General features: G+C 37.9%; 3 protein-coding genes across 11 annotated transcripts in view; 1 reads left to right on the forward strand and 2 right to left on the reverse strand.

The window, feature by feature from the left end:
• LOC127412695 (uncharacterized) overlaps window positions 1–12,154 on the reverse strand; it is a 25,027-nt gene extending 12,873 nt beyond the window's left edge. Inside the window, exon 1 of the mRNA XM_051649274.1 lies at window positions 12,041–12,154. Coding sequence (XP_051505234.1) covers window positions 12,041–12,076 — 36 coding nt within the window. The 5' untranslated portion in view covers window positions 12,077–12,154. The remainder of the gene's footprint in view (window positions 1–12,040) is intronic.
• flrt1b (fibronectin leucine rich transmembrane protein 1b) overlaps window positions 1–18,669 on the forward strand; it is a 29,003-nt gene extending 10,334 nt beyond the window's left edge. Inside the window, exons 2-3 of one of the 2 annotated variants that reach the window (XM_051649265.1) lie at window positions 6,446–6,867; window positions 11,612–18,669. In XM_051649265.1, coding sequence (XP_051505225.1) covers window positions 11,726–13,861 — 2,136 coding nt within the window. In that variant the 5' untranslated portion in view covers window positions 6,446–6,867; window positions 11,612–11,725 and the 3' untranslated portion in view covers window positions 13,862–18,669. Of the gene's footprint in view, window positions 1–4,067; window positions 6,868–11,611 lie in introns of those variants that run through there. The other variant, XM_051649266.1, reaches the window with a different exon arrangement.
• Window positions 1–19,455, reverse strand: part of macrod1 (mono-ADP ribosylhydrolase 1) — a 115,225-nt gene that overhangs the window by 71,376 nt on the left and 24,394 nt on the right. The window lies entirely within an intron of this gene.

Here is a 19,455-nt window from a genome sequence, read left to right on the forward strand (position 1 = left end):
TCCCATGCACACACTCTGTTTTTGAGTGTTTGAGTTTGATGTTCATAAGCACTGGCTAAGGGACGGCAAGAGGTATGATTGGTTTGTCTATGTGTATGTGTGTGTGTATTAGCACACTGTAAGACAGAAAGAGGGAGAGCAGTGAAGTACCCAGCACTTAAATTGTCTGCTTATTTCCAGTGACTGCATCATTTACAATGAAACTGGGAGTATGAGTGAAAGGGAGCAAAGAGGAAATAGGACTGGAATGGTCATGCGAGGGAGGAATATTATTGGAAAGAGATAGCGAGCTAGTTAGAATGCGTCAATGTAACTTCACCAGACAGTGATTTAGGTATATGTCAGTGTTCATGCATAATTCTAATAAAAGCCCATTTCATCCAGGCGAAAGGGTGGATTGTACAGTGACAATTTTTTCTTTTATTATTACTGGAATCAAAAAGGGGAGGTGGATGGGGCAAGAAAATAAATGAATAGTGCAAACAAATGAGGAAATCAAAATACATTAGTTCAAAGAAGATGAGAAACAGCCTTGACGTCGTGACAATGACAAATGTCTGTCATATATTTATAACATTGATAAGATACTCACCTCAGAAGTAAACATAATATCAAACAATTCTAGAAATGTGAAATGAAATAAGGTTTTTTCTCCTCAAGTATAAAAATGGGACAAATGTGCAGAGGAAGAGGAAAAACACATGACAGCATTGGCAGAATAAGAATGTGGTTTAGCATTTATCCGTTCATTAGGGACCATGACAGAAAGAGAAAGAGATGAGTAGTGGAATTTAGAGAAAAGGTGGAAAAGCATAAATTATTTCAGTGGCAAAACACTGCATTACTTTTATGCTCTATATTTGTATAGTAGTGTTAGGTATCTGTAAATAAGGAAGAGACGGGCCGACTGCCAATTATTCTAGGCGACGTCTAAATGTGTTTAATCCATGATGAGGTGAATGGAATTTTAAAGGCAACGCTGAAAAACAAACTCAGTGTTAGTGTATACATACTGTATCATCAAACCAAATACCTTAAAAACGCTCTGTTAAACCTCAGGGTCGAGTACATTAATTGTTGTCCATTAAAATGATTGCTCAGTACACATTTTATAGTCAGAGGAGATGTGCGAAGACTGTCAATGTTTATTTAAGGTGTATAGAGTTTGATTAGCGTGTTGCAGGTGCAGATGTGCAAATCCAAATGCACCACTGATTGCTTCTGCCATGCTGCTTAGCTCCATCTTTCATGATTAACAAAAAGGTAAATAAAGCAAACTCATTCTGCACTACAGTCCTTTCTGCTGGTATTTACAGAAGATCTTTGATGAACACTGAAGTCTATTCATGTATCTTTTTGCTGACACAGTCATCTCGGCATCAGACATGCAAAGAAATGCAAAGAATATCGAGAGCAGAGACGTGTCTCTTAAAAAAAAAAAGAGACATCTGAAACACAAAAAATAACTTTTTTCACGTAACAGAACTATATACACTCTAAGGATCTATTTACAACTTCCCCTCTCACTCCTTATCCATGCATCCCTTTCACACTTTGCCAATAATGCAACCAGCTTTAAAGAGGACGCTTGTGTGAGTCGTGTTTTTAATTACAGGTAAGCCTTGATGTTTTTGTATTGCATATGTATATATTTGAGGATTCTGGGTCACTTCAATGCTTTCAGCCTCTCTCTCTCTCTCTCTCTCTCTCTCTCTCCATGCACCTTTAGTGCATCTTCATCACATTCACAACCCACTGGCTCTGTTTAGTGCACAAACACTGAATATAATAGACATACAGTATACCAGTATAGGCATTTATGCATTAATGGTTCACAGATTACAGTAAATGCACTGGTGAACATCCAAGAGGATAGGAGCCAAGAGAGAGAGAGTGTGTGCACATGAAGAACTGATGGGAAAATGGGGAGACGGGAGAGACGTGCTTTCCCACTCTACTCATCCATGCATCCCTGTGACACTTTCCCCCTCATCCCTGCTTCTGCCTCTCTTTGCTCCTGGTTGTTCATACTAAAAGGCTGCAGTGTGTGGGTGTGTGTTGAGAGGCTGGTCACATCCCTGCGTCTCCTGCCATTTTCACTCCCGTTGCTGAATTACCCCTGATTACCTTTAGCTAATTATCATCAGATCTTAGAGAGTGAAACACGCACATACACACACACACACACATTACTATTCAATGCTGCAGAACCACTGGCAGATAAAGATCTGAGACATCACTGGACTATAAAAAAAAAAAGAGAGAGAGAACGGTACCTTTCTAGGCACATCTCATCAAGGTGTTTGTACTGCACTGTCAAAACATCTCTAAGTAGCAATTATATATTTTTTTCCTTTCGCTGTTGAATAGCAGGTAATTACAACGAGTAGACTGTGCACTGAATTAGACCGCTTTCTGAAAAGAAGCTTTGAAGCGTCATTAGCACAAGATGGATCAGTCATTTTGTGCACGTGGCAACTGTAGAGTATTCTAGAGCACTTAGAATACTAGAATGCTCTAAGTTCCACTGATGAAACCGCTTTAAAACACAACTGGGCTGCAGACGATCAGTACAACATCGTAGCCCGGAGGCCTGGAGTACTAGTTTCACAGGCATGTGCTGATATGAGAGCTGAAAAATATCCTGACACACAAGTATGCCCTGCGGCCAATGCTCTGCTATTACGCCGTCTATCTTCGTCGGACCGATGCAAGTCTCTCAAGCACACACACACAGTCACTTGAGCCACGCACTGTTCAGTAAAATATCACCATTCCTAAGGGCTTTATACCAATCATGTCATATTAACCGAGTTAACTGCTCTTATGTGCAAGTGACTAGACAGTTACACAAAGCTCTCCATTTGTTTATATTGTTAGCTGGCCAACACAACGACGCAATTCAACAATGCCTGTTCTGAATTTATAATGAACTGGATTTGCTGGGAAATAATTATTTCATGATGTACTTGAGTAATGTTTTATGACAAAGCTTTGTAAGGGACAAGATAGACCATTAAGATTTCATGCTCCTCCTTCATGATCCTACGACAAAACCCAGTGAGAGTGTTTATGTGTCTGTCTTTATGTCAGTGCTGTGAATTCATGTTCTTGTGGATTTAAACTCTACTTGGCCTGACATTCATTTCTGCCTCCAAATTTGATTCCAATAGGTTCATCAATCTTGCTTCTTTCCTATACTCCTCCATCTGCCTCTCTCTCTCTCTCTCTTCCATTCTCTCTCGCTCAGCAAATGAGAAATTGAAAGGCAGAGATCAGTAGGTTACGTGCACAGGATGGTAAAAATTTTTGACATGGGCTCACACACATATACGTACACATGAACACACATACATGAATATATTGTAACAGGGTTAAAGTGGGAAAGGAGGAGGTGGAACAATCAAAGTAATATTTGAAATAATATGAAAAAATGAAAAAAAAAGACACAAACACACACACACACACACAGCAGCTGCGTGTGGCTCTCTCTCTCTCGAACTGCCGCAACCGGCTGCCTTTATCCCTCTCCTCGGCTGATTAGCCCGATTGGGGGCAGGGCATGCATAGTCACGGCCCGGCCCCGACCCCTTCCTCGTCACATACACTATACTGCCAAAAGTATTCGCTCATCTGCCTTTAGACGCATATGAACTTAAGTGACATACCATTCTTAATCCATAGGGTTTAATATGATGTTGGCCCACCCTTTGCAGCTATAACAGCTTCAACTCTTCTGGGAAGGCTTTCCACAAGGTTTAGGAGTGTGTTTATGGGAATTTTTGACCATTCTTCCAGAAGCGCATTTGTGAGGTCAGACACTGATGTTGGACGAGAAGGCCTGGCTCGCAGTCTTCACTCTAATTCATCCCAAAGGTGCTCTATCGGGTTGAGGTCAGGCCAGTCAAGTTCTTCCACACCAAACTCGCTCATCCATGTCTTTATGGACCTTGCTTTGTGCACTGGTGCGCAGTCATGTTGGAACAAGAAGGGGCCATCCCCAAACTGTTCCCACAAAGTTGGGAGCATGGAACTGTCCAAAATCTCTTGGTATGCTGAAGTATTCAGAGTTCCTTTCACTGGAACTAAGGGGCCAAGCCCAGCTCCTGAAAAACAACCCCACACCATAATCCCCCCTCCACCAAACTTCACAGTTGGCACAATGCAGTCAGACAAGTACCGTTCTCCTGGCAACCGCCAAACCCAGACTCGTCCATCAGATTGCCAGATGGAGAAGCGTGATTCGTCACTCCAGAGAACGTGACTCCACTGCTCTAGAGTCCAGTGGCGGCGTGCTTTACACCACTGCATCCAACGCTTTGCATTGCACTTGGTGATGTATGGCTTGGATGCAGCTGCTCGGCCATGGAAACCCATTCCATGAAGCTCTCTATGCACTGTTCTTGAGCTAATCTGAAGGCCACATGAACTTTGGAGGTCTGTAGCGATTGACTCTGCAGAAAGTTGGCGACCTCTGTGCACTATGAGCCTCAGCATCCGCTGACCACGCTCTGTCATTTTACGTGGCCTACCACTTCGTGGTTGAGTTGCTGTCATTCCCAATCGCTTCCACTTTGTTATAATACCACTGACAGTTGACTGTGGAATATTTAGTAGCGAGGAAATTTCATGACTGGACTTGTTGCACAGGTGGCATCCTATCACAGTAACACACTGGAATTCACTGAGCTCCTGAGAGCGGCCCATTCTTTCACAAATGTTTGTAGAAGCAGTCTGCATGCCTAGGTGCTTCATTTTATACACCTGTGACCATGGAAGTGATTGGAACACATGAATTCAATTATTTGAATGGGTGAGCGAATACTTTTGGCAATATAGTGTATATACACAAACATGTTTACCCTGAAATATTTAAAGACATAAACAAAGGGCGACAGATGTGTCCAGTAGTAAAAAACAGTAGGCACCATTTTAATGGAGAACAACTTTACCATCAGCAATATGAACTGCACTGCCCTACTCTAGGTGAACATTATCACTGTTCATTTTTATCATTTACTACTGATACACGTTTAGGAATGAAGGGCAGCATGAGCATGACAGCAGCACAGATATAACCTCTTATCATTTCCCATCATAATGTCTTCCCTTACGTGAATGCCCCGTTATACCTTACATGAGCGAGAGAGGTAGAGTGAGACAGGTGAACAGAGAAGGGCAGCAGGCTGTGTATTTTAATGGTTTTATACCGACAACATATTTATCACATCTGCCTGAATGGCCATTACGTTTTTCACCATTTACAAGCACTGATTTGCGAAATTCCCCAATACGTTCATTGATTTGACTGTACTCATTGAGATTACTGTACTAATTACTCTGTCTGAAAAGTAATTGCATTACTTATTACTAATAACTGTCTAAAATCCTTATCAACCTCGACCAGATGAAAAATACAAGGATAGACATGAAACTGTTCTTTTAATTCTTTCAAATAAATCATATAAAATCAAATAAATTATACATGAACTGGCCAAAGAATTTAAAGGGGCAGCGTTAAAGTAGAAAATATATATTTTAACATTAGACGTTACATTTTGATTTTAAATTCACTATTGTTTTATATAGAATTGTTCTATAGTCTATACAGTATTTAACACAATTACATCAGAAGTAACTGTAATTAAATTACTGACAAATTAAGAGTAATCCCTTACATTACTTTTTCAATGAAAAAGTAATTTAATTACAGTAATTAATACTTAGTAATGCATTACACCCAACACTGCACACATGGTACTATGGCCCTCCACTGATCGATCTTCACCAGGCTACTGTGTCCACATAGTGCATTAAATTTTTCAATAATGTTTTTGATCACCCCCAATCTCTGACTGGACTGTGAAAAAGCAATTAGACTGAGAGTCAGTGGGACCCCAAGGAGACATTCAACATCACAAACACAAATCAACCACGTCAGGCCTGGGAATGAAAAAGATTCAGCTCACTATGATACAAACGAGTTAACAGTTGTTGGTTCAGGGACTTACTCCCATAGCAGCAGTTCTAGTACACAAAAAGATCTAACAAATAAAACGAAAATCTAAATATATGAAAATTTACCAAGCATAATTTCACTTAATTAGTGACAGAAATCAGCAGATTGAGTGGGGTTGGACACCATATTTTGTTGTCTTTCCTCAGTCTTGTCAACAGTTTGACCCACTTTGCAACAATATATTTGTGTTTGCCTTCATTTTTGGGTTTTTGGTATGGGCTATGACTTAGAGCAGTCTATAAAAGAGATTTTCCACTTATTTCTGCACACTAAACTTGACTTCACCATTTTCAGAGTTTACATTCTTTGAAATACAGTTCTTTTTAGGTCGGGCCAAGTTTAAAGTGAAATGACTCACTGTGAATATTAAAGTTTTATTTCTTGGCCAGGCACTAACTGAAAATGTTACCTTGGTTTTCTTCACAGGTAACGTGTTCATAAAGATGAGGGGGAACAACATTCCTGTATTCTGTCAATCTTCATTCAAGAAAACATAATCAACATGATGTCAACCTTGCAACTTGAATACACATTGTTAGCTTGGATGTACTGTTGCTGTAAGGAAGTGGTGCAGCTGATTCTGGCTTCTTTTATTGACTGAGACCGGAAAATTTCCAAAGGTTGTTTTTGTTGAAGTTATGCTTATTTCAGTGCCTACAATTAATAGGAATCCTACCATAAAGGGCTGTAACTTCCGTTGGTCACTGAAACCAAAGAACATAAAGAATCAAGAAGGAAGTCCTTGAGCCCTTAAGCAATTTTCTATAATCAAGAGGACGAGTGACAAGCACAAATCCAGACCACTCTGACCTACAAGGCAAAGGACAATGTGGGATACTCAGTAGACGGTAAGAACAGTTGTTACTTTATTCTAACAAACAACCAAAATTGGCCTATTTCATCAATGCTTGGGTAACTCGTAATTTTCCTTCTACCATGGTGCTGTTTCCTGTCCTGATACAATATTAAATATGTATAGAGTTAGATTTAGAGTTTTGTGGCTGGGGGAAAAGAGGTATTGCAGCAGAATTATAATCTATTAAATCATCACAACTGAAGAACAAACCAAACAAGAAAGGAAATAAAGACCCAAGAGAGGGATAAAAAAGCAGATTTACACAGAATGAAAATGCACGATTGATAACAGAGGATCAACAGGATATACAGGAAAAGAAAAAAACTGTAGTACGATTATAGAAGTGCATAAAAACAGATTACAAGAGATTACAGACACACAGTGGGTGGTTATGGAGATGGCCAGGATAAAAAAAAATATTCTTCAGTGCAAAGAAGCACTTGAGTGAAAGATAAAGTGTAAAAATACGAGAGATGTAGAACAGAGAATGTAAAGGTACAGTATATGTCGCCTTGACAAAACGTCTCCAGGTCAATCCACTGTCTAAAAAGGGAAACACATCAAGCTGTCGTTCCTCAGAGCTACTTTTTCACAGTACCATACACATACAAAAATAAATGCACGTTCAAATGCACACACACACATACTGCTGTTTTATGTTGCTGGCTATAGCTAAATGGATTATAATGAAAAGAAATGACCCTAACATAAAGGAACATTTTATTAGATATTCAAAAAAGTGGCTTTTTGCCATTTTCTTTCCTCTCCTTCCTCACGCCCCCACCCCTCTTTGTGAGAATACACTGCCAGGCCTGAGAGACAGCTGATTTTTTTCTAAAAATACCCAAATGTATACACACTGGGAGAGCCATTAAATATGACATTTAAATTGCTTCCATTTTCATGCAATGCATCTCATTTAAAAAAGAGACAGACTTGAAGAGGAGGGAGTTGAAGTGGCAACAATGATATAAGATATGAAAAAGAAAAGAAATCTAAAAGTTAGTTTTGCAAATCGTTTCCTTACAATGTTTTTTTCACATCTGTTATAAATGTTGTCTGTAGTCAAAAACAACAACATGAAAATGTTTTTTCCAGTTAAAGCAAGCTATTCTCTTCTTGCTTTTCTCAGTTTTTCCCTCACTTGTTCCATCTCTAATCAGTCAGTCGGTTTTGCATGAGTGCTAGCTCTGTTTAAGAGTTTGTTTTGCATGTAGTCGCAGCCTAAGGTAAAAACGTTTGTAACCAAGGTGCAGTCAACCAACTCCCATTTGGCCTGGCCTGCAACACAAACAACCTTGAGTCCAACCCTATAGGATGGCAGGCAGCAATAAGCATGAGGCCCCAGCAGAGTAACGCACACACACAAACACACAAACACTCAGCAAACAGATGCATTAAGTTTAGTGACAGAAAAAGAGTGTTTTAATGTTTCCTTTCTGAAGCATTCAGTAAAAAGAGCACATAACAATGTATTATTTAGCATTATGATGATGCAATATCATTTAATTTCCTCAAAGAGCATTAGAAATATTAAATGTTCCATTGTAAACCTAAACAACTTGCTGGCGATATTACATATTAGGTCAACTTGTTTATGATACTATATCGCGGTCTGGGTCACAATACAATAATGTGTTTAGTGTATTGTGATTCAAAACTGTGATATATTTTAACCTTTTACTAATTTTACTTTATAAAAAAAATAATAAAAAAATACAGATAAAAATACTTTCTGCATCATAGAACCATATTCGTCAATGTCAGTGAAAAACTATGTGGGAAAATAGAATACATTGATGCAGCATGTTTTTCATAGTATAAAAACTCTTGTAGTCTAGATGTACAGACAACCTCACAAATGAAACAAGTTATAGACTTATATTCTTAGCTTATTCTGAGTTTGCATTTTGGTCAAATAATGTGGCAGTGCATTTCGTTTTGGTTAGAACATAGCTGGTTATAATGGTGGTTAGAATAGGGGTGCGCAATATGACCAACATCTTATTCGCGATATGAATAATTTTATATCACGATAACAAAATATTTCATGATATAGTACACATTTTCTGGAAAATCAATAAAAATTTGTTTATATATTAAATAATGATATTGTAATGAAATAAAAAAGTTTGTAAAATTATTAAATATACCGCAACTTAAAAGTTGAATTCCGTCATACCACTGTATCACTAGGTGGCAACAATGAGGAGAAACGTAATGAAAATGAAGACGAGAAGAAGCTGTTTTTCTGTGTATCTAGCAGGATAATTGGCTAGCGGTATGCTAAGCTAACAGATTAACCGGTTAGCTTGTGAGCTAATAGACCTTTTTCACAGATTGTGATGATGCGTTTCTGCCTTGTTTATCAGCGTAAATCTTGCAAATAGTTTTATATTATACATTTTTTTAAATATGGAGTGTAAATTAATAACATAATGCTTTGTGTTTTATTACCCTTGAATTAGTTTTAAAAAACAAATTACCACAGCTGTGAGGGAGTTTTGATGACAGCTGCTGATAAATTTGGCATCTTTTTTTCATCTTCTGGAAAGTCATTCAAACATAATAATGGATTTTTTTCTTTTGGTCTTAGAGCAAATGGATAAGTGAAAATAATATTTGCTGTTATCTCCCATTCACTTCCATTCACCACTGTCAAAGTTTACCCTGCAAACGTTTTCTTCCGTGTTCCAAAACCTGGAGTGTGAAAAAGGTCTATTGGAGAAAACTGTTAGGGGTTATGGTTAGGTTAGGCTAGAGTGCACAACACTCACGTGAAACACAAATGCATGCATGTCAGATGGAAAGCATATTTAGCACTTATGAAGCGGCAATCGCAAGATGAATGTAATTAAATTGGCTGAAACCCTGTATGTCTCTTCAAGTCTCATGTAAAGCCCTGCCCACTGATAGATACACACACGCCACGCACATGGATATTTACGTATATCGCGATATACATAAAATATCAAAATCATCGCCACGATATATAACATCATATCGCCAGCCGCCCAGTACTGTATCATTACAGTATTGTGAGGTAAAAAAATTTAATACTTTGAAATATCAATTTCTCCCCACTGCTAAAAATTATATTTTATTGCTTATTGGAAATCTATTTAATATTCTAGTAGATAAATGCACACTTTTTTCCCCTTTGGTACACTTTAGACCTGAGGGGAATGCTTAGATATAGAAATAATATTAAAAATAATTTCCATCTTTAACTTCTGTCAAGAGATTATGGGAGAAAGATTTAAACTTGGTATTGGAGGAGGGAGTGTGGGCTAGGATTCTAAAAAACGTCAAGTCTGCATCTAGAGATGCAAGTGTGCGCCTTATACGATTCAAAATTTTACATAGATTCTATTGGACCCCCTCTAGATTGTATAGGCTTGGTCTTAAAGACACACCCATTCATTTTGCCCCAGACTCTGTATTTTGGGTGATGGGGCAGTCATTGATGTAGAGAATAGACACATAAAGAGTTGGGTCCTAACCAGTGTCATGATTGCCAGACAGAAAGTTTTAAGTGGAGGTCGGCTGGAGCGCCCTCATTTCAGGAGTGGTGCTCGGAGATGGGGAGGGTGGTGGCCTTTAAAGAAGGGTCATTTAGAAGACTGGGGAAATTGAACTTGTTTGTGGGGAAATGGGGCGGATATCTGGCGTTTCTTTTTTTTTTTGTGTGTGTGTGTCTCTAATCATGTATGACCACTGGGATGTTGTTGGGGGTCAGGGTGGGGTTGGGGATTGGGAAGAGTAATATTGGGGGTTAATTGTTGATTCTGTGTATATATGTTTTGTTTTTCTGTGTTCAATATGTGAATCAATAAAAAATTGTTAATCAGAAAAAAATAAAAAATAAAATAATTTCCAGCCAGATTGCACATATCCCTCTACTTCCTCTATTTTACACTGATAAGAGTCACAAACAAGACTCACAGAGAATACATACACAGAAAATTCACAATTCTGGCCTTGTAGTCAATGACTGGTTAAACACAGAGTAAAATCTCTGTTGGGCATTTCATGTATTATCTTTGAATAATTCATGCTATTTTCAAAACAATAACTACCAAGAAACAGCATCCATTATGCATGTCAATTTGTTGTAAACGTCTGTGGTTCTCATCCAAATCTCAATTGCAAATCAGACAGAAAATGAGAACTCTGTCTGACACTTCCGTGAACTTTCCTAAAACTTGGGCTAAAATTAAACCAGCAATTTATTTAGACATGGATCCCTATAACATTTTAATTGTAATATGTCTTAAGGTCAATCCAAGAATAAACCTGTAATTGTTTTTCAGGATCTCAAATGCCAATCATATTTTAATATGCTTTGAACAACCACCTCAAACCTGCAGTTTTCAATGTTTAATGCAGCAATGTAATAGTTGCATTCACCTCTCTCCCCTCTCTCCCTCCCCATTTTTTGTTCAGCCTCCATCCATTTGCCTTTCTCAGTCCTTTTTAATTCTAATGCCTCTGTCTCATGCTCCCTATCTGTCAGTTACTCTGTTAAAGTTATCTAGTAAGCCATTCAGCTGATGACTGATATTATCTGCTCTTGCTTACTAAGCTCTTGTCACCTTGTGATGTTTTTCACATTTAGGTAGAAGTATTGTATAAGTCAGACAGTATACTACATTACAGACATGTGGATTCATAATTGCATTGGCCTCTATACTTATTAATATAATCTCTATATTATATTTCTGTATTTCCCACAGGCCTTGTGAGTGGAAGCAAAAAAGGACAAGAAAGACCTGTGTACCCCCAATTACTGTCTACAAAGAATTGGTTTAAATTAATTGCAGAGAGAGTGGGGTACATTGTCTGGAACTATGGCCACAGAGAGCCTAGTTGAACTCCGTGATTGGATGTTCCTGCTTCTCCTGTGCCTGACATTATTGGTTGAAGTCCTCGAGTTTGCTGCAGCTGCTGAGGCGGCTCTTGGGGAGGCGGAGCTTCAGGGAGATGTGCCATGTCCCTCTGCTTGCAGGTGTGATGATGGCTTCATTTACTGCAACGACCGTGGCTTGAGTATCATCCCTCCATTACCATTAACTGCAGCGGTGCTCTACCTGCAAAACAACCGCATAGACAACGCTGGGCTACCGACATCCTTAGAGCGACGAATGACTGTCAGAGTAGTTTACCTTTATGATAACGAACTGGATGATTTTCCAACACATCTGCCTCCATCTCTACGGGAACTTCACCTCCAGGACAATAATATACGAACTTTACCCCGTGCTGCCCTTGCACGTCTCCCCCTGCTGGAGAAGCTTCACATGGACGACAATTCAGTTTCGACTGTAAGTATTGAAGACAAAGCATTCGCCAACAATCCAAGGCTGCGCCTTCTTTTCTTGTCACGCAACCACCTCTCGAGTATACCATCGGGACTGCCTGCATCACTTGAGGAACTCCGGCTAGACGACAATCGAATTTCAACTATTCCAACGCATGCATTTCGTGGACTCTCGTCTCTAAGACGTCTCTTCCTTGATGGAAATCTGTTGGCAAATCAACGAATCGCTGATGACACTTTCTCACGGCTATCTAATCTGACAGAGCTCTCTCTGGTTCGAAACTCACTCCTTGCACCACCCTTAAATCTTCCAAGCACACATCTTCTTCGGCTCTATCTACAGGACAATGCCATAGCCCACATGCCACGAAGTTCCCTGGATGGAATGCGAAGACTACAGAAACTGGACTTATCAGGCAACAATTTGACAACTCTTCCAAGGGGTTTGTTCAAGGACCTAGACAGTCTTTCACAGTTACTTGTCCGAGGAAATCCCTGGCATTGTGGCTGTAACCTCCATTGGCTTCATGACTGGTTGCATGAGCGAGGTTCATCGGTGACTGTGAGAGGTTTAACTTGCCATGGACCAGAGAGAGTAAGAGGCATGTCACTAAGGGACCTTACCAGTCAATTGGAAGACTGTGAGATCAGTGTTGATAGTGCTGGAGGGATGGTTGGAAATGATGGAGCAAAAAAAGATAAAGGCAGTTTTCCAACACAAGCACCAGCTACAACAACCCCTCCACTTCCCCAGGGGTCTCTTTATACCCTCAGATCCAGACGACCAGGACACAAGTATCCTGATATGGGGCAGGATAGTCTTGGAGGCGGAAGTAGCGTCACTGGTAAATCATTATTAATCAGTGTGAAACCTCTCTCACCAGAGACAGTCCATGTTACCTGGAAGGCTGCACTACTGGTCCCTTCTTTCAGGCTATCCTGGCTGCGACTGGGCAACAGTCCTGCAATGGGCTCAATTACAGAAACACTTGTGCCAGGGGATCGCCGTGAGTATTTACTCACACATTTAGAGCCCCAATCAAGCTATATTATATGCTTGGTGCCTCTCTCTGCAAATGATGGTAAAAGAACCTCCTTTATAGCAACAGGAGGGTTCAACATAAATACAAACTCAGAGCATGAGCATCCTGCTTGTGCCAAAACAGAGACAGATGCCCTAGAACAGCCCATTTCAGACCAGGACAGTGATCAAGGAGCTGACCAACTGTCAGCCCTACCACTTGCTGGAATTATTGGAGGTGCAACAGCATTGGTATCTTTGTTCTTAATTTTTGGCATCTTCTGTTGGTACGGACACCGTGCAGGATACCTTGCGCCGGGTGACAATTCCATATACGGTAGAGATGTTGTTGGATCGCGAGGTGCCAGCAAACATTATGATGACTATGTAGAATCTGGAACCATAAAAGACACCTCAATTTTAGAGATCAGGGCTCATGGTTTTCAAATGACATCAATGCCTGCCCAACAGCCTTTGCAGCCCAAGGCAAAAGTTGAGGACATGACATACATCCATACTATCTTTCCCTCTAATAATACAACTCTGTATAGGAGCACTCTAAACCATACAGGAAATCCAGGCTATGGAACAAATCGAGGGTACAGAGAAGGGGGAATACCAGACATAGATTACTCATACACGTGATAGCCTTTTTATAACCCTCTGCCTATTCTGTTCCTGTCTTCAGGTAAAACAGTTTGGGCACGGGTTCTTTTTCCCTAAGTTCCAAAGTAGGGGTGTGCCAATTTGATGGGGACTATTCTTTTTTTTTTTTCATCTGTCATACTCAGTTATTACTGGGTAGTGGATTTCAAGTATAGTTTTATTAATCTAAATATGTATATTTAATACAGCATAATTGTAACACCATTGAAGGATTGGAGTAATATTAAAATAAAGTTTCATATCTAAAATTGAAACCTAATATGAAACCTCACACTAATGTTGCTCCAAAACATCATGACTTTCTGTCTTTCGTGGAACACAAATTAGTTTTTAAAAAAGTCTTTACAGGGTTTATTTGCTATATAATGAAAATGAATAGTGACGCTGGTCTATCAAACTCAAAAAAAAGGAGGGAAAAAACAAAACAAGAGTAAAAGTAATTTATACGACGTATGCACTATATTCTAAGTCTTCTGAACACTGCAAAAAAAAAAAAAAAATTTACTTACAGAGTATTTTTGTCTTGTTGTCTAGTAAAATATCTTAACAGATGCAATTAATTGAGAAGCAAAATGACAAAATATTTCATCTTGTTTTCAGAGAAATCTGACAAAATGTAGTTTATGCTTACAACAGAAAAAAAAACTATTTGCCAATGGGGTAAGGAAAAAAACCTGATTCAAAGGGGAAGTGTATTGTTCTCATCCCATTGGCAAATCTTTTTTTTTTTTTTTTCTTGTTTTAAGCAGAAACAACATTACATTTTTTTTTTTTTAAAGATTTCTCAGATATAATATCTTAATATCTTATGATTTTGCTTCAGGTAATTTTTTCTTGTATTAAGGATGTTTAGATATTTTTACTGGAAAAGAAGACAAAACTAAAATACTTTAAAAATTATTTTTTGCAGTTAAGACATTGATCACTTTGTGTGATGAATAGAGAAATATTGTGGCTACGTTGATAACATCAAACCTTATTGGTTCTTGCGACATGACTTTTGGTCACAAGACGCAACGAGAACCAATAAGGTTTGATGTTTTTGACGTGGTCCTCATATTTGATTTTAGTGCTTTATCAATTATTTTAATTTAATAAATGTAATTCTGTTCATCACACAGTTATCACATGGCTTTAGAAGACTTGGAATATAGTGCATTAGTCATAGTGATTATATTTTCTGTGGTTTATGGTGTTTTTGTCATTTTTCGAATATTAAATGGCAAATAAATCCTGTTAAGACTTATTTAAAAATTCACCTTTTGTGTTTCATGGAAGAAAGAAAGTCATATGGGTTTGGAGTGGCATTAGCGTGAGTAAAGAATGACAGAATTTTCATTTTTGGGTGAACTATTCCTTTAAACATAAAAAATCTGTATTTATTAAATTTAATTGTAACATTTTGGACATAGAATAAGGTCAATGTTGGTGGTGTTACACCATTTAAAAATAGCTAATTGATTCACTATTGAAACCCAGGTGTTAAAAAATAACATGCTACATTGAAATGTTTCTTAATTTGATTAATTCAGTCACACTTTGTGTCTTTTGAAGTTTATGGACACTACATAAAAATAGACATCTTTGAAATGTTCTGATTGTGAATGAAGCCAATTTTCATTGGCACACCCCTATTCCAAAGTACCCTTTGTGCCTCCTTCAGTCTGTTTTCAAAATATTATTTTTAATGGGCAAAAGACCATCTGGAACATGCTTAAAATACCTTTAATAGTCAGAAAGTGTCAGGGATACCACTCATTGGTGTTGATGTTAACCAATATTCTGATGATAAATGAAGGCTGTTTTTGCATCTTAGTACCAATGATTATCAGTTTTCTTAACCTAGCTCATATTAAGGGTTAGCATGATGATTAGATCTGGGACCAGGTCTACATATATAGATATAGTTTTATTACCTGGACTGTAATGTGTATATATGCACTGGAGAAAAGTGATGCCTTTCTGGTCTGGGAGATACTGACAATGACAAAAAAAAATAAGTCTTTGCAGGGGAGAGGGGTGTTATTGAAATTCAAATTTTCTGTTCTCTCTCTCCCTCTTTTTTGGGGGGGCTTTTCCTTTATTCTCTCTATTTCTTTTGCACGCGGCACGAGGACTTTGTTCCCAACCCAGGGAACTGACAGTGGTGATAATGGTTTTGACAATGAAAGACCTCAAATTGCTACTGGGTTTCTTTTATTTTAATGAGAGTGAGAAAAGTGGGGGAGGAGACAAAAGCAAGAAAGGAAAGAGATGAAGGCACAGAGAACGGTTTCATGCTCACAAAGGAAATTTGTCCACAAAAAAAAAAAAAAAAAACAGATACTGAAGTATCTTATGTCCAAAAAAAAAAAAAACATTTTCCATTCCCCACATTGAGGAGGTTTTAAAAAAAGAGCAACATTTTATGCGACATTTTCACAAAGGAATTCATGACTAAGGAGTTCTCTGTCTTTATTTATTTGAGATCATTTAAGCTAAATAGAGAGACACTTAAAGACAATCATGAAGAGGGGCATCCCCTAATTGATGAATCAACCCAAACTGACAAGCCGACATAGATAACACAGTCAATTGAGCACGGAAAAAAGCAAGCTAAAGGGCAGGGTTTGGTGATACAGAACATTCCAGTTTTTTTGTTTTTTTAGAGAATATCATGAGCACTAAATCCATAAAAGTAGATGACAAGTGGCCACACAACATTTATATGTCTAGGCTCTACAATCTTTGTGTGTGAAATGCTGTGTGTATCTATACCCCTGAGATGCAGGAAAAACAGATATCAGGGATTAATAACAAAAATGTAACACTGTGAACCTCTGCATCTTGTGTGTGGGCAAAGGGAGAGAGAGAACAAAGGTCTTTAACTGATTAAAGGAATAATTCACCCAAAAATGAAAATTCTGTCATCATTTATTCACCCTCATGTTGCTCCAAGTCTTTCTTCCATGGAACACAAAAGCAGATGTTAGGCAGAATATTAGCCACAGTCACCATTAGGGCTGCACAATTAATCAAATTAAAATCGAATTCACGACATGACCTTGTGCGATTATGAAACAAATTATATAAATAAATATTAGGCTCGCAGAGCTTGATACAAAGTTTATGTGTGCTTCTCTGTCCTGTCTGTATTATGTTAGTATATGCTACCAGTCAAAAGTTTTGAAACACTTACTCATTCTTTATTATACTTTTTTTTCACATTTTAGAATAATAGTAAAGTCATCAAAACTATGGAATAACATAAATGGAAATATGGGAATTATGTTGTGACTAAACAAAATCCAAAATAAATCAAAACTGTGTTATATTTTAACATCTTCAAAGTAGTCACCCTTTGCCTAGAATTTGCAGACATGTACTCTTGACATTTTCTCAACCAACTTCTTGAGGTATCACCCTGGGATGCTTTTTAAACAGTATTGAAGGAGTTCTCATCTATGTTGGGCACTTTTTGGCTGCTTTTCTTTATTATTTGGTCCAAGTCATCAATTTCAAAAACTTTTTTTTTTTTAATTACATTTTAGTTTTATAATAAAATAAATTAATATGGTGGCACAATTATATTTTTGTCTACAAAACTAATTTCAAACATTTAAGCATACACCTTCAGATCAAAAGATTTTTAAGATCATGGGAAACATTTCAGTCAAGTGTTTCAAAACTTTTGAAAGGTAGTGTATGTTAGCATTATTTCAGTGTTTTCAGAGCAGTTCTGTGATCCACAACTCTATCTCGTGCTCAAAGTAACAGATATGCTCCAAGTTTAGTTCGGTTTGCTTACATGAGCTGAGTAAGTCATTTTTAAAGTGCCCCAGATCCACTTTAATTTCACTTTTGCTTAATTCCAAATATGTTTGGCCGCTACAAGTTTATATGCAAAAACAAATAATACACCCAATGGCACTGGATTTTTGTGGACAGAGGAGGAAATGTAAAAATGAGGAGCACATTATACAGCTGTTGTAAATGTAAACTCGGCTACAAACAGAAACACTTCATGCAGATGTCGACAAAATAAAAGCTTGACTGTTTAGAACTCATTGGTTTAACTGAACCGTATAGCAATGCCCCATGCAAGTTAAGATTTTATTAAATAAAAATGTTCTGTTGTATAATAAAAAAAAAAAAAAATCAATATAATATTAAGCTACAATAATATAATATTCAAGTTGACTGGGTTCCCTAAAGTGGAAAAAAAGGCACACAGTGTTATATGTTTGTGGCTGAAGTGAAAAAGGTCCAAGTTCATGGGCAAAGAACATTGACAAAACATTACCAAATTTTGGTCAAAAGGAATAATTTAGTTACTAGTTTTTTGTTTATCATATCACAATTCGAATCACAATTTTGTTCAAATTGTGCAGCCCTAGTCACCATTCACTTTCAGTGCATCATTTTCCCATGCAATAAAAGTGAATGTCTAAGATAAAATGTCATTGGGGTTGAAAGTCAGAGGGTGAGCAAATGAAGACAGAATATTCATTTTGGGATGAACTATCACTTTAAAGACAATCCACTTTTTTTCACAGTCCGACACTGTGACTTAACACATCATTAGTCAGGAGAGTAGAGAGGTAGGAACACTGAAACAATATCCTTACCAGATATGAGATTTCCCAGCCTTTTCTGATGCATTTTGAAAGTGAACTATTCAAACCTACATGTAAATCACTTTTTTCTCTCGTTATAGATATGGAATAACATCTTGATAAGTAGTAAATAAAGCTTGTTATCTTTTTCATCGATATATGTACCATTAAAAGTTGTGATTAAATACGCTACTGATGTGTACTTAGTTAACTGAGAAGCTGTAATCATTTTATTCTGTGCTTAAAAATAATAACAAATGCATTTCCATGTGTCATACCAAATCCCCATGTCATTTCATAAGGACCTTATGAGGCTAAATATTTTAGAGAAAACCCCCATGGTGGTGTTGATAGGCATATATGGCACACACTTAGTACACAATGGAAGAGTGAATAAGGACAAGAGAAGCCAACTGAACAGTGTTTGTTAAGAGCAGACATGCCACTGATCTGCAGAGTGTGGTAATGCCTGTGTAAGCATTGCAGAGATCAATATAATGGGGGGGGGGGGGGGGGCTGTCTATCCAAGAACGAATGCTTTAAACACAAGCCCCTCAATAGCTTAATGTCTACGCTAAAGAACATGTTGTGTCCTCAGACAACATAGTTAAATTAGTTATTTGCACCTGTTTCCCAACACATTTCTCAAATTAATGCAATTCTAGATAATTGGAAAACGCACCTTCTTTCGCAGATATTTACAAGTCATAGCAACATTAAATTATTGAGTCTTATTAAGCATATGACTGGTGTTAAACAGGTAAGGCAACATATGGTGGAAGGCACAGATCCATAAGGATCTGAATGAAACTTGTTTGCTACTAAAATGATGAGTTCCAAGGCCAACTTCATGAAACCCAACAATCCCAGTTACCGTTAAATCAAACTCAGAAGCTACACCTACTGGCAGTGGCACTCACATTGTACCAAGTGAAACCAAACTGAGAATAACAATTATGTCGAGCAATTGCACCTAGC

The sequence above is a fragment of the Myxocyprinus asiaticus genome, chromosome 22, assembly GCF_019703515.2.
Source record: "Myxocyprinus asiaticus isolate MX2 ecotype Aquarium Trade chromosome 22, UBuf_Myxa_2, whole genome shotgun sequence".
Lineage (NCBI taxonomy): Eukaryota > Metazoa > Chordata > Actinopteri > Cypriniformes > Catostomidae > Myxocyprinus > Myxocyprinus asiaticus.